This window comes from Carassius gibelio, chromosome B12, assembly GCF_023724105.1.
Source record: "Carassius gibelio isolate Cgi1373 ecotype wild population from Czech Republic chromosome B12, carGib1.2-hapl.c, whole genome shotgun sequence".
NCBI lineage: Eukaryota > Metazoa > Chordata > Actinopteri > Cypriniformes > Cyprinidae > Carassius > Carassius gibelio.
This window is the reverse complement of record NC_068407.1, coordinates 1,973,820-1,988,670: the sequence shown is the minus strand read 5'-3', so window position 1 is coordinate 1,988,670 and position 14,851 is coordinate 1,973,820. Positions and strand designations below refer to the sequence as shown.

The following is a 14,851-nucleotide window of genomic DNA, read 5'->3' as shown; positions in this document are numbered from 1 at the left end:
TATTGCTGGTGCTGCCAGGAGAATGAACACACACACACAAAAACACAAATTAAGATGTGAGCAGTTTTACAAGTCAGAATCTTGTAATTGCAGCTACTGTGCTCGAGAACACAGCATTAATTCAAAAGTCAATCAATACCTGCCCATGCACTAAATGTCCAGCGACCAGGAACATTTACATTAGTCGTGTTCTTCAGGCTTTGGTAGTTGCCATTAGATGAATCAGGGATTACAAAGTGGTATGTGGAGTTTATTGTGTCATATCCAGCCTATTAAAACCGCACACACACACACACACACACAAAACAACAACAACATTATGAATACATATAGAGCTGATATAGAATACATGTAATATTATTTCAATCCTGTGATGTGTTTTACCTCCACTTGACCATATAACATACCGCAGTCACCATAATTCATCAGAAAGTAAGACTGACCACTACCTGAAATTAAAACTACTTGAAACAGGATTGCCTGAAAAGAAAAGAAAAACAACAAAATTAATTGATTAAATAATAGGTGACCTTGGAAAATACATAGATGAATTTTTTTAATTACCGGGTTTGGCTGAGATCCATATCTCCAAGTGACGACAAAGACCCAATTAACATTGATGTTCGCTTGAGAGAAATACTGGTTGATATCCTGAGAGGCGCGACTGAGGACGCTTCCACTGGTGTACTGCTGATACGAGAATACACCACTGTAATTGTCATCAAAGTCATTCCAGAGCGCAGCAATGAAATCTTCAGCTCCTCTGGTGGGATTGTATAGTCCTGACACTGAAGGGACGTTGAACGTAAGGAGTCCATTATAATTGACCTGCAGTTTGAGAAATCAAATCAAATCCAGCAGAAAAATAATAACTGGCTTATCATTACTACGTTATAATTCAAACTTCAACTGTTAATGGAACTGAGTTCTCACATATATCTGGTTGTATGTTCGGCCGAAGAACTTAAATGGAGTTGAAAGTCCAACATAATAGTAGCTTTCACCACCAGTTTCAAAATGTTCAGTGTCTCCTGCTGCTGAGCCAAATGGATAAAATATTGCTGGCGCTGCAGAGAGAATGAACACACACACACACACACAAATGAAGATGTGAGGAGTTTTACAAGTCAGAATATTGTAATTGAAGACTCTGGAGTGAACACAGCATTAATAAAAAAAATAGGCTACCTGTCCATGACTGAACAGTTGTTGTACTGACTGTAAAAGAAAAACAACATTAAATAAAACACTTCTGTAAAGTACATACAAACATTGCACACAACATCATTCACAACATTATTACCTGATGGATCTGTGGTGGTGGTCAACGAGGGGTTTACTGAATGAATGAACAAACACAAAAAACACTGAATAATTACATCAGAAACCCATTTAACAAATGTTCACATATACATAAATATTAATATTTCTCATGAAAACAGAAAGTTGGTGTGGGACATTTCAAAGAGATTGTCCTTTTAAAAATAAAAAAAATCATCAATATTCTAGTGCTTTTTCTGAGGGTTAATCTTCTCTCTTCCTCTCCCTCTCTCTCCTTACTTGCCTATATTTATCCGTTCCATGTCTGGGCTTTTGTGTTCCTTACATTGGAAACAATCACTAATTTTTCATTGTTAATATTTAAAACTTTGACATTTTCTTTCTTTCGGGTTATAGGCACCAGTATGATTTGACAGTGTAAATTAAATCTGAAATATTACAAAATATATAAGAAAATAAGCCAATAGCCATTTCAAGCATGCATGCAGACTTGCTATTTATCGAGTCAGATGCAGGACCTATTAGTGAAGGGACATTCTCATTTAAAAAAAGTGAGTTGTTCGTACCTCTGTGACTGTAAAGCAAGAAGAAGAAGATGCAAACGCGCTCAGGACAGTTCAGACATTGTGGTTAAAATCAGATGTAAAAAAACTATATAAATACTGTTCAGTTTATTGCACAGAGCAATCATTTCGTGTCTTTACACATCAGTGTATCATCACAAGCTACAAGGTTTAATTTAGTATTGTCTGTGTATGTTTTATGACTCTCAAAGCCCTTATTCCCATCCACTGACATTATGGGACTGACAGACTGCAACGATTTGAGTAAAAAAATAATTAGTTTGTGTTCTACTGAAGAAACAAAGTCACCTACATCTTGGATTTCCAGTTTCCATAATCTTGTAATTACAGTTACTCTGGCACGCATTCATTCAAAAATAGACTACCTGTCCATGGCTGTGCAGTTGTTGTTGGAGTTATTGTTGTATTGACTGTTAAAAAAAAACAACATTAAATAAAACACTTCTGTGAAGTACATAAAAAACATTGCACACAACATAATTCATAACATTACCTGATGGATCTGTGGTGTTGGCCAATGAGGGGTTTGCTGAGTGAATGATCAAACACAAAAATCATTGAATAGCTACACCAGTAACTCGTAACTCATTTAACAAATGTTCACATATAAATAAATATTAATATTTCTCATGAAAACAGAAAGTTGGTATGGGACATATCAAATATTGTCCTTTTAAAAACAATTACAGTCATCAATATTTTGGTGTTTTTTCTGAGGGTTAATCTCTCTCTTGCTTTACTTGCCTATATTTATACACCCAATGTCGGGGCTTTTGTGTTCCTTACATACATTGGAAACAATTACTCATTTTTCACTGTTAACATTTTAAACACTTTAATAATTATTGCAAAGTCACCAAAACTGACTCATGGCATCCAGACTAATTATTTTGTGACAAAAATAAGTCAAAACAGTTGTGAATGGCATTCTATGTCACGTAAATACAATCTGGTCACATGTGAAATTCATTCGCAGTTGACATTTTCACTTTTTAAAATTACACAGGTCTTTTAAAATCCCTTTGAAGTTACTCACTGCTCCTTTATTAGGCCTACTGCTTTCTGAGATATTATAAAATATGTTTTTCTGTCCTACTGCTGAATCTGATGAACTAAACCTTTAAGACAGATGATAAACAAAGCCTTACTGAGTGACAGGACAGATAAGAGGAGCAGCAGAAGATGTTGTGAAGCCGGAGACAGTCTCATGATGATGAAGTCAGAGATAAAACCACATGTAGGGGTCCTTTTTCTGTAATCAGAGAAATAATAACTGAATTTATTATTTTAAAATGCAGTTAAACCAATCCTAATCTGTAAAAACAAACATTCAAAATATTTAAAGAACAGTTCTACTAACTTAGATATTTTGAGTTCCTGTAAAAGAATGCAGAGTGGTATTAATTGGGAATACTTAAAACATAAATTGAGAGAGTATTCAATTACATTTAGCAAAAATCTGATAAAAAAGAAACGAGTAGAAAGATTTCAGTTGATTCAAGAGATTAATAAATGTTGTTGTAAACCTAATATGTCCAAAGAGGAGAGACAAAAACATATTAAGATACAGTCCATTTCAGATTAATTAAATATTAAAAAGTCAAAAGGGTGAATTGTGAGTGGCTGGAAGAAGAGTGGAATGTTTTTAATATTTTATTCATTTGGAAAAAAGATGTCAGAAAAGATATTTGTTTAATTTTGAATCAAGTAGAACATTCAGATCAAAATGCACTCTAAATTGTATTCATCATTGTTTTCCCCAAACAATTATAATAATCTTTTCAGATGATAAAAAATGATATCCCATCAATTAATAGTGTATTTTAAGGAATTTGTGAATCAGTCATAACCTTGCAAGAACTTGATGCAGCTACACCTCACCGGCACCATAAATATTAAGAGTAAACTTAATTAAAATATTTTAATTAAACAAACTGTATAAAAAAAAAATAAAAAAAAAAAATACATGTAGCATGTAATACAAATATTGAAATGTATTATTATCTAAAAAAAACAAAAAATGGTTGCCTTAATTTTGAGTTCTGTCGTATCAGGGTAATTCAAGAGAACTTAAGAGAAAGTAATCAGACATTTCTGCCTCTGAAGCCGGGTCCCACTTTGTTTTGGGAATCTTTAACTTTTATGTGTTGTAAACAGTACATGTGATTACATGCTACAGTACTGTACTTTGGAAACAAGAAAAAAATGCAGCTAAAAATAGTGGTTCAAGGTATATCATCAGCATGGCTATTTTTAATTTAAAGGTACTGATCAACATTGGATATTTATCAGCTGACAGTGAATATTTAATTATGTACTAATTTATAGCTTTAGATTACAATGTACATGATTTAATAGTTACAGATAATTATAGCATGTGCAGTATAAGCATTATTTACCATTATTTGCATATTTGTCCAACTGTTGTTTCAAAATACATAGACAAACCCTCTTGTAAATTCTCCAAAAAATAAATAAATAGAAATAATCCATAAATTCGGGCTCTGTTGTCTAACTGGAGTATTTAAGGGTAAAGGGTATTTCAAGTAAATGAATATGACTTTAGTAACACTTTAGCATAGGGACCAGTTCTCAGTATTAACTAGCTGCTTACACCTGCAATAATTATGTTATTTTAAAGATTAATAATACATAATTGTGACTTATACAATTTGGTGTTTAAAATCATAAAATACTTGACTGGACTATTGCTTTACTAACCTGTTGTCTCAAATGTATCCTTAATAAAATAATAAAATTTACCCATTGATATATAATGTTCAAACCATTACACAAGCAATGATAATATTGTACTTGCCTCATGCAGCTTCTTCTAACAGGTTCCTAGGTATCTATTGTGGAATACAGTTCGCATTGGGTTTATATATGCATCACCAACATTTTTTAGGGACATCTCCTGGAATTGTAGAAACTGTTTACATTGGCACACTGCCAGTAATTCTTAGAAATACATTTTACCCATGGCTCTTCCACTTTCAGTATCATCCTGGCATGCAGATTAAAAATACTATTAATAACAAGTATAGCTATACATTATACTTTCTCTATTCACCAACACAAAATTTACAAACATTTAAAATTATAAATAGAATATAATAATATAAATTTGATTTAATTAATAATAACACATATAATTAAAATCCAACATGTATAACTATGTGATCTGTTGTCTAACTGGAGTTTTTCAGTGTATTTACAGTATATGAATGTGACTTTGAGTGTTTACCCTGCCATTATATTGTTGAAGGTCAAGTTAATTTTATTTAATTTGATTCTTTCTTTATTATTCTTTTATTAAACAAACTAAATAGCCTTATGTTATTTATCTTATTTACACGACAGCATGTCATTTCGGTCTCTAACATGGATGCACGTTTACAATTCTCTGCTCTCTGTATCACGCGCACACACACTTAAACATCTAAACTTAGTAATCTAACAGACTTATCGATTTCTTCAATTTATTATGGAAAAACACCAATGCTGTCTCATACGATCACGGTGCTGCTGTGAGGCGGCAAGGAATGTGGAGACGCAATAGGAAAAAAGTAATAGTCTTTATTATGACACAGGTAGCACATCAATATGTTTAACAAAGCAAAGCGATCAAAGGGCATACAACACTATAAATACAGGGCTTAATGAGGTCTAATGAACATGACACAGGGGATTCAAATGAGACAATCAACAAGAGGGAGAAATTATGTCACGGGGAGCAGAAAAACTGGCGGGTGGGTGGTTATTTGTGAACTTCCAAAAGCACACCCTGGGCTGCCAATGGGAACCAAAGTCCTCTCATGGCTGGACTTGGGGAGACAAGCCCTCTCGGGATATCAAAAGTCCCTTTACAGTTTCACATCAGTCATGTTTTGAAATTATCCTGGTAAAGTAAAAAAAAAAATGGAGTAAAAACAAGATGCTGAATTCAAAGCATTTTGAAAAGACACACTTCCTGCTGCCAGTTGGTGGCGCTAAATCTTTGACTCCTAATAGTCACATCTATGTGATCGACCTCACACAGTGAACAAACCACTGACGTTTCAACAAAATCAAACAATGTGTGCAACAGTTATTACAGTTATTTTGTAATTTCGTCCACTCACCATGGCCAAACCATTCGAGATAACAAATATCCCTTTGCATTTTAGCATCCCTAATGTCTTGAGATCATGTTCGTCGAGTTTGGTGGCAAACAGTTGGAAATCCTCAGAGGAATATATCAAATTCCAGAGCATGCTATAACACAGCCAACTTCCTGTTGAGCGGAGCCTATGACATGCAGTGCCACAGTTGTTCGACCCAATGAGATCTACGTGTGTATTGAGTTTCATATAAATACGTGCAAGTGTGAGATATACATCAAGTTTTCTGACTATGTTTCAAGGGATGCCATAGATACCATGTGCCATGCCCAGGTCCCAGCCTCTGTGAAGATTGCAAAATGTATAATTATGCAAAATACGCATTTGTATCTTAAGATTGCTTCCATAAATCAACATTCAAAGCAAAATAGCTGACTTCCTGTTGGTCGCAGCTGATGAACGTAAATTAGAAAGTTGTCTGGCTTGATGAGACACATATATGTTCCGAGTGTGGTGTCTGTAGCTAGAACTAAACCCCCCACTTTTGTCAAAAGGTGACGCTATAGAGTACTTCCTTCACACCCATGAGTTTTTGCAAGTGTCTAACTATCATTAATGCTAATGTGTGTGTCAGTTCTAAGCATGTTATCTGCCTTTGTGAGTCAGAGGGACTGAATAACTCTGTCATTGTATAATGATTATCTATATCAGATGTCACAAAATGCTATACACAAGAATGTCTGTGACAGAGTTTACTAGGGTTTCCAGAGAAAAGGTCGAGTTTATCACGGTGAACTTATCAAAATTGCTAAATTTATTCCTGTAAATTACACTAATTCAAAGGACATCATTTGTAGAGGTTATTAAAGTGGATATTATGGGCAGCACTCATTCAATTCCAAGCTACACCACAATAACAACTGTACAAGAGAGACACTCTCGCAGCAGCTAGAAGATACCCATAATGCACTGGGCTCCACAGAGTAAATTCCCGCATCTCTCCAAAAGATGACGTCCACAGCGAAATCATACAAATGTACTATAAGTGACTTTTAATTGTTTGATTAAGGTTTAGACTCTAGATTCTATGATAGATTTCATTAAAAAGTTATTAGAACTGGAGCTTGCCAATTAGCTTAGCATCAAATGATTATTACACAGCAGTACAAGTACAAACGCAAACAACACAAAAGTTGTGATTTTGGATCCAGACACTGATTTAATTTAAAGGTTCATCTGTATCATCTGTTACATTCTGCGGTCTCAAAACAGAAGCTTGTTTGATTAAGTGTGCCTTCAGAATGATTTTGAAACTGGTATTTCAGGGGGTAAAAACATAAACACAATCGTTTAAAGCAAAGGATCTCACTCAAACACCATTAAGCTGCTGTCTCCCTCTCGTGGTGAACAAAGAAAAAGACAATTTCTCATCCACCATAGGCAACAATAAAGCTATTCTCTCAGTTTAATATCAAATGCTCTGTATATGTCAGAATTTAAATATTTTTGAGTACTCATTTTTATATAATTTATTTTTGCCAATCAAAATGAAGCAAGCCTGTTTTTACTCGCTAAAGTGTGCAATAAACAGACAAAAACAGAAACCACTGACACCAATCAAACTGTAAAAGGCAAAACACATATTTTACAACTTGGTTGAGTATTTGTCTTCTTATAGAAGATATATTTTAGTAAATAAACTTCTTGACTTTAATTTCTTAAGGGATTAAAAAGAAGTGACAATGAAGCATGATGTGATGGAAAAACAGAAAGACAGTTTTTTTTTTTTTTTGTATATAATCAAATATGTTTGTATGTATGTAGGCTATATGTATGAGAGAAACAGAAAGCGGAAGAGTGAAGCATCAAACAAGATTATCTGTCCTGTGCAGTGACATTCCTCTCTTGATCATTTTCTAAATCTTTAAGATTGCAATCATCATCTGAGATTTAGGGTTAGGACCAATCCCAATTCCACCCCTTAGTCCTTCCCCTTTCATTTTGGTGTTTCTTTAGAAATAATTAATGGAAAAATGCCTCAGATGTAAAGTTATTCGCTGTCAAAGTGGCACCAAAATGAATGGGAGTCTATGGAATGCTAACAGCAGGTGGGGGTCCGCTAGCCAATGGAGGCACCCAGGACTGCTTCAATAAAATATGAAACCTTGCCCCCCTGGATAGACCCCAACTATGAACTAATCAATTCTCTTTCCGGCTCAAGACTCACTCCCCGAGACGACTCGTTCTTCCCGAGTCACATTAAAGAACGACACATCACTACTTCAAACGAAGGGGTATGAATTATCTCAGCAACATGGAGCTCTTAATACATGATACATTTTTGTATCCTTATAATATATTGTTCTAAATAAGGTGTTTACATCATCAGTCATCAGGGATATTTGCTGTCAGATGGTAAACAAACCAGTTTGACTTTTTCTGAAGGAAACTGTAATTATGGCTTTATCTTTTGCAGTTTTCTTAACTTCAGCTCACAGTTATTTGGCAGACCGTATTTGACCAGCTCCTGTTTCATCTGAAACGCAGACGGACAAACAGATCAAACGTTCTCCATGTTGTCTATTTGCACTGGATTTTGTATAACATTCATAGTAAACGTGACTTACTTTCTGTAAAAGCCTTTCAGTGTTTCCACTCTGTGTTAGGTCTGAAAATGAGGAAAGTCTCACTCGAACACTAACGACATTGTCTGAACAGAAAAACACACAAACACATAAAATACTCATTTATATTTGTTGACCCTAATCATACTAAATATTATAAGGGGTTATGTTAATTTCTACAAAATATAATCTATAGATAATGCTTTTACTTTTCAAGAGGCTGTTTCTTGGTCCGCTGTCCACTCTGAAGGCCCATCGGCCGGGAACATCAACATTACTGGAGTTCCTGAGGTTTGAGATGAAGCTGCCGCTGTCTGACCCAGGAACCACAAAGTAGTGTGTAGAGTTTATTGTGTCATAACCAGCCTGAAAGTGTGCAAAACATATTTAAACAAACAAAATATTTATGTACAGTGGTATATAGTAACATTTTGTTCCCAGTACAGAACACAAGTTTGTTTCACCTGCACTGGAAGTCCTGTTTCAGCAATCTCACCATAATTCATCAGAATAAATGAAGAATTATTGCCTGAAATTAAAACCACTTGAAATGATGTTTCCTGTAAGAATGCAAAAAAATAAGTACTTTAAACTTTCATTGTTTATGTATTTTGCGAAATTAGTTACATTACAGAAAACTGTGGTCATAACTGACTGACCACAAAGTTAATTATTAATAATCTATTATTTGTGTTATTTCCTGTCACTTCCTTTGTGTCTTAATACATTCATGCCAATAAAGATTTCCGAAACTGATTCACGATTAAAGTAAAAACAGTTATATTTGAGAAGAATATCAATCTTACTGTGATGGTTGAGTTGGAGTAAGCGTCTTTATTCCACGTTGCAACAAAGACCCAAGAAGCGGTGAAGGTGAGATTTGGGAAATGTGTGTTTATGTCCTGAGTGGCCCGAGAGAGAACATCTCCACTGGTGTACTGCTGATAAGATACAAAACCTCTCACACTGTTGTCGAGGTTTGTCCAGAGACCAGCGATTATATCCTGGCTTTCATAACCAGGAAATGAATATGGAACATATTCCGCTGAAGCCTTGTTGAATGTGAGGTGTCCATTATTATTCACCTGAAACATGAGACATATTGTGAAAATGACTGATCACAGATGAGCTTATAAAGCATTCACCACTCACATTTAGACCTACAATGAAGATGGAGTCAAATCCGTACATAAATCTGCTGGTATGTGCGGCCAAAGAACAGAAATGGACTCGACAGCTGAATAACAGAGGAGCTTTCATCATCAACCACAGGATTTATTGCATCTCCTACTGCCCAGCCGAATGGGTAGAACATTCCTCGTCCTGTCGAGAGAAAAAAACAAAAAATGATTTATTCTCACTTTTTTGTCAATAATATTGCATGTTGATATACAGAGACACAGTTAGCATTTAATGACATTGGTTTGTCTCATCTAATATAAACAAACTCATCGACAAATAATTTTTATTAACGAAATTAGCACTACTGTGCAAAACATTAAAAGTATTTTCCTCCACAGTAAACCAAAAACTCATACAATATTCATACAAATATTATAAAGTATTACACAAACACATACATGGGTGAATGCAAACTATATTTACCTGCACAGTATGCCAAATGGCAGGTAACTATATCACAATAACCACAGCTATACTTATCAACACATGTGTCTGGCATCTGAGCGCTCTGACCATGAATGAAGAGACGGTACCAGCCGCTCCAGCTGACCCAAACGTCACACATTAATTCGTAGGAATATCGATTGTCTGTGGATCTCCTAGGATCATCCAGCACAGTGTAGTTATAGCAGGGATCTGTGAAAACATAAAATAAATCAATTTATAAAAGAAATAATTTTCATTACCAGTACACTTTTAGCATAAGATCTACCAAGAAGTGGAGAAGTGGATTTAAGAATCATACATTTTTTAACTTGCACACAGCCAATTTTGGAGCATCTCTTCATCTCTTTCATTGAAGAGCCCTAACACAAAACTGACAATGTAGAGAGACAATGCACTGTCACGGGTATTTAACCCTAAACACCCACACAGAACTCACTATGCCTCTTTCTGTCTTTTGATAATTAATTTAAATATCAATAACATAACTATTGCTTCCATCAGCAGCAGTAGCATTTATCGTGCATCCTGCTGTTGAACTGAATGAGTGTAATATTGCTGGTGGTGACTAGAGAGCAAACAAAAAATACTAAAAATGTGACATTTGATTTCCAGTCATGTTTATTGTCCTGTGAGAAATCTGGATGTAATCTTTTGAGGGATGCTGATGACCTCTGGTGGTAGACTTTAAGTGTAACTGGCACCCTTGGTAAAGCCGTTTATCATCTTTCAAATAAAGTTCTTTGCATTCATATCCTGCATTAGAATTGCTTAATGCATACATAGACGTTGACTTATCCCGCTTATACCATGGTCGGTCTGAATACTCGATTCTGACTGGCTGCCAGGTGTGCATTAAAACCACTGATCTATAATAGAGAACATCATTATATATAGATCAGTGATTAAAACTATTTAAAGCACATGTAGTTCCAAGTCAGTTTAATCACCTTTTTATAATAATGTGCTGCTTTTACTGATGCACACATACCCACACACATCACTCGTACTCAAACACACACACACACACACACAGAGAGAAAGAGAGATCGCAGATTGTATTGGGCACACTTGTCAACATACCCCTGCGACGTTTATTCATAAAATAGCTTAGATACTTAATCGCTAGATTATATTACTCCCCAACAAGTTGTAAAATCGCTGTTTAAATAAAATCACACTACTCCATCTCTGTGTCTTATCTGAAGCAGGCAGAATGCCATCAAAAGCCATATTTGACTAATAATGTACCTTCATTTTTACCCTTGCGGTCACATATTGTGCAACATCTTTAACTTGTCAATGCTGGCAAATGCCCATGGTATAAGCGGGATAATGCATGGCTAGCTGTGCCTTAAACGATTTTAATGCACAACGTGGAGGCCAAGAAGCACCCGACGTGAAGCCTCCAAAAAAGTGCATTCAAATAATTTAATGCACAGACAGCCATGCATTATCCCACTTATAACATAAAAAATACAGATTAATTTATATCTCATGCTGACTGTAAGAATAAAATAGTGAATTTCAAGTGTAACTAGGCTATAATTATGATATGGCACACAAGCGTACTTCCTGTACACACAACAATCATACAGTACACCGTGAGGAGGATGTTTTTTAGAAGACAAATACTCTACATGGATCAGATGGAGACCTGCAGATCAGAAAGTCTCCAAAACTATAATCAGATGCCATCTACATAGCTACAACTTTGATTGAGATGCTCACTATTCCCACTTCTATTCGCACCAAAGCAGCGTTTATAGGTTGAGATGAAAAACAGATCTGGTTCTAATTAATAAAATCTGTATTACCTGATGTTGCTATTATTTGTGTCCTGGCTGTTAAAAAGAAAAAGATATGATTAAATTCAGCAGCACATATATTTATTGCCTTTGCCATACATGGGGCAAAATTTTGCAAGGTTGCTTGGGCAATTTCCCATTGAGAATGGGCTTTAAGATTTCGTGGGCCCTGTGTCTCACCTGGCTGCCCTTTGACGGCAACATTGCTCAAAAAGTTGCTCCATGTATCATCAGCTTAAGTCTGAAAATCAATCAAACTAAACTTTACCCAGTATTAGAACTGATATGAACAACCGCAGATGTTGGAAAACTGGAGACAATCTCATGATGACACTGATGTCAGAGATAAAACCAAAAGCCCTTCTTCTGCAATCAGACAGCATTATTAAAGCAGCATGCAATATCATAAATGCATTAAACCAAAATCTCTTATTGGAACTCAGGGAAACTCAATCAAATCTTACTGGAGTCATTCAAAGCCACTAAAACTGGAGGGAAAAAAATCCAATAAGAAGTCCCTTCCTTTATATTTATAAGTATGTTGCGTAATACATTTTTACACTGTACGCTTATTACAAATATGTAATGCATGTTAGTTTGCTTTTTAATGTATATAGTTAACACATACCAATATAATTAGGGACACATGATATACCAGCATGGTTTACTCATACTCATTTTCCGTTTCTCCACATGCAAGCACTCAATTCAAGCTTACAGTAATACTAACCCTTTAAAAAAAAAAAAATTAAATCACCTTTTCTTCATATAATTAAAATTAAATACAATTTAGTGGAGTAAAAACTAATATATCTGGTTTCAGAAATAAAAGATGTTATATTATTAAGTAATGTTTATGCTCAATTTACAAGAGAATCGATCTATCACTCATGGAGCATTATAGATAATGATTTCACGAACCTCAGACAGCTGCTTTGACGATGCTCTTGAACCTGCTGTGAGTTAGCAGGAAGTTTGCAGTGGTTTTTAATCGTCCACACCTCTGCTTAAGGACAGAACATCACCCTGGAATTAAGGTGTTTTTTTTTGTTTTTTTTTTCTGTCTTGGAACACCACCAAAAACTTATAAAATAGAAAAGTGCTTCATTTCACATTTCAGACAATGTGACAGATCAACATCATAAAATAATGTTACGAGTAACTTCAATGCAAAAAAAAAAAAAAAAAAAAAAAGAATTACCTATAGACTTTATAATACTAAATGAATGTAACGTGTAACAAAGACCCTGTAAAATAAAGTGTTATTAAGAAATTATACTAGTTTAATCTGTGACTCATTTTTAGGATTTCTATCCTGTTTTAAGAGATATGACCAAAATCATTAAATGAACATCATGGAATTGGCAGTGATACACACCATACGAAAAGTTGGCTTGTCATAACTTAGTTATAACTTAGTTATAACACATAGTTATAACTGTTTAAACATAATGTGTCTTTTTATAATTTGTATTTTTTTTTACTGTACAGTCCTTTGGCCTGCGTCTATTTGTATGCAAAACAGAAAGAAAGTTAAAAACAAAACAAATATGCACTGCATGCCAACATGATATGCACTACTTAACCTGACAGCAGAACATTGAAGGAATAAATCATCCAGAAACACTGTCATCATTTACACACCTCACCTACAAAACATTTGTGATGTTCTTGTGCATAATAGACAAAATGTAAAGAATTGCCTTTTTTAAAAGAAGATGCAGATGCACCATAAATGTTCTCCTGAATACTAGACTTGGGCATTATGTGAGGAAAATAGAGAAATCTAAGTTTCTACTGTCTGTTAAGTCTAAAGATGAGAAATTGCTCCTAGGGCGCAGTGGTAGAGCATTGCATAAGCAGCGCAAAAGGTTGTGGGTTTGATTCCCAGGGAACACATGTTAGGTGAAAAATGTTAGCCTGAATGCACTGTAAGTTGCTTTGGATAAAAACATCTGCTAAATGCATACATATGTCTAAAGTGAAACAAAAAATGTGACACTGGACCACAAAACCATACAGTCATAAGTGTACATTTTTTGAAACTGTGATTTATACAGCTAAATAAATAAGATTCCCATTGATGCATTTTTTTTTTTAGGATTGGACAATATTTAGCTGAGATACAATTATTTGAAAATCTGGAATCTGAGGGTGCAAAAAAAATCTAAAAATTAAGAAAATCATCTTTAAAGTTGTCCAAATGAAGCTCTTAGCAATGCATATTACTAATCAAAAATTAAGTTTTAATTTAGTTACAGTGAGAAATTAAAATATCTTCATGGAACATGATTTTTACTTAATATAAAAGAAAAATCTATTATTTTGACCCATACAATGTATTGTTGGCTATTGCTACAAATATACACTTAAGACTGCTTTTGTGCTCCAGGGTCACACATGTTTTTTAAAGAAGTCTCTAATGCTCACCAAGGCAGTAGAATTTAACATAACCTTACAGTTTTCCACTGTATAAAGTAAAGGAAACTTACCATTAATTAATGAACAGGTTTACTGCAGCATTTGCAGATAAATTACGATACTTTTTTACAGTTCTAGTTGGTCAGTGAGACCTTGCTATCAACAGCACTAAAGAATAATACAGGAATTAATTAATACAGGAAATGTTGACTTATTTGGATTCGCTCAACAGTCTCTTTATCTGGAATTGTTCACACAGAATGATAAAACATTTAACCTTTGTGTCATCATTCAGTGGAAGTACCATCATTCAGCAGGTGGATGTTTGTTTCTGTTGTATCCTCATCCTGTGCATGCTTGGAGGTTTCACCTGCTGATTCACATCAGTATCTTCAGCTGAAATG

At 34.7% G+C, this 14,851-nt stretch overlaps 2 protein-coding genes and 1 long non-coding RNA gene across 3 annotated transcripts; all 3 read right to left on the bottom strand.

Moving 5' to 3' along the window:
- Nucleotides 1–128: 128 nt before the first annotated feature.
- On the bottom strand, nucleotides 129–4,871 carry LOC127969279 (sushi, nidogen and EGF-like domain-containing protein 1). Its single transcript, XM_052571128.1, has 4 exons — nucleotides 4,845–4,871; nucleotides 565–828; nucleotides 385–480; nucleotides 129–269 (listed from the first exon to the last, which is right to left on the bottom strand). The coding sequence occupies exons 1-4, from the start codon at nucleotides 4,869–4,871 to the stop codon at nucleotides 129–131; spliced, it is 528 nt and encodes a 175-aa protein (XP_052427088.1).
- Nucleotides 4,872–8,005: 3,134 nt separating this feature from the next.
- Nucleotides 8,006–9,907, bottom strand: LOC127969278 (sushi, nidogen and EGF-like domain-containing protein 1). The gene is made up of 6 exons (XM_052571127.1): nucleotides 9,782–9,907; nucleotides 9,399–9,677; nucleotides 9,057–9,152; nucleotides 8,802–8,958; nucleotides 8,596–8,678; nucleotides 8,006–8,504 (listed from the first exon to the last, which is right to left on the bottom strand). Exons 1-6 carry the CDS (start codon nucleotides 9,905–9,907, stop codon nucleotides 8,424–8,426), a joined length of 822 nt encoding a protein of 273 aa, XP_052427087.1. The 3' UTR covers nucleotides 8,006–8,423.
- Nucleotides 9,908–10,244: 337 nt separating this feature from the next.
- On the bottom strand, nucleotides 10,245–13,038 carry LOC127968838 (uncharacterized). The gene is made up of 3 exons (XR_008156147.1): nucleotides 12,948–13,038; nucleotides 12,036–12,062; nucleotides 10,245–10,410 (listed from the first exon to the last, which is right to left on the bottom strand). It is a non-coding gene; the product is annotated as an uncharacterized LOC127968838 (long non-coding RNA).
- Nucleotides 13,039–14,851: the final 1,813 nt, after the last annotated feature.

Coding starts and splice junctions, on each gene's coding strand:
- LOC127969279 (XM_052571128.1), bottom strand. CDS start 4,871: ATGATACTGAAAGTGGAAGAGCCATGG. Junction 481..564: donor ATGGATCTCAGCCAAACCCG/GTAATTAAAAAA, acceptor TTTTCTTTTCAG/GCAATCCTGTTTCAAGTAGT. Junction 270..384: donor TGTTATATGGTCAAGTGGAG/GTAAAACACATC, acceptor CGGTTTTAATAG/GCTGGATATGACACAATAAA.
- LOC127969278 (XM_052571127.1), bottom strand. CDS start 9,907: ATGTTCTACCCATTCGGCTGGGCAGTAGGAGATGCAATAAATCCTGTG. Junction 9,153..9,398: donor ACTCCAACTCAACCATCACA/GTAAGATTGATA, acceptor GCATTCTTACAG/GAAACATCATTTCAAGTGGT. Junction 8,505..8,595: donor CTGAAAGGCTTTTACAGAAA/GTAAGTCACGTT, acceptor TCTGCGTTTCAG/ATGAAACAGGAGCTGGTCAA.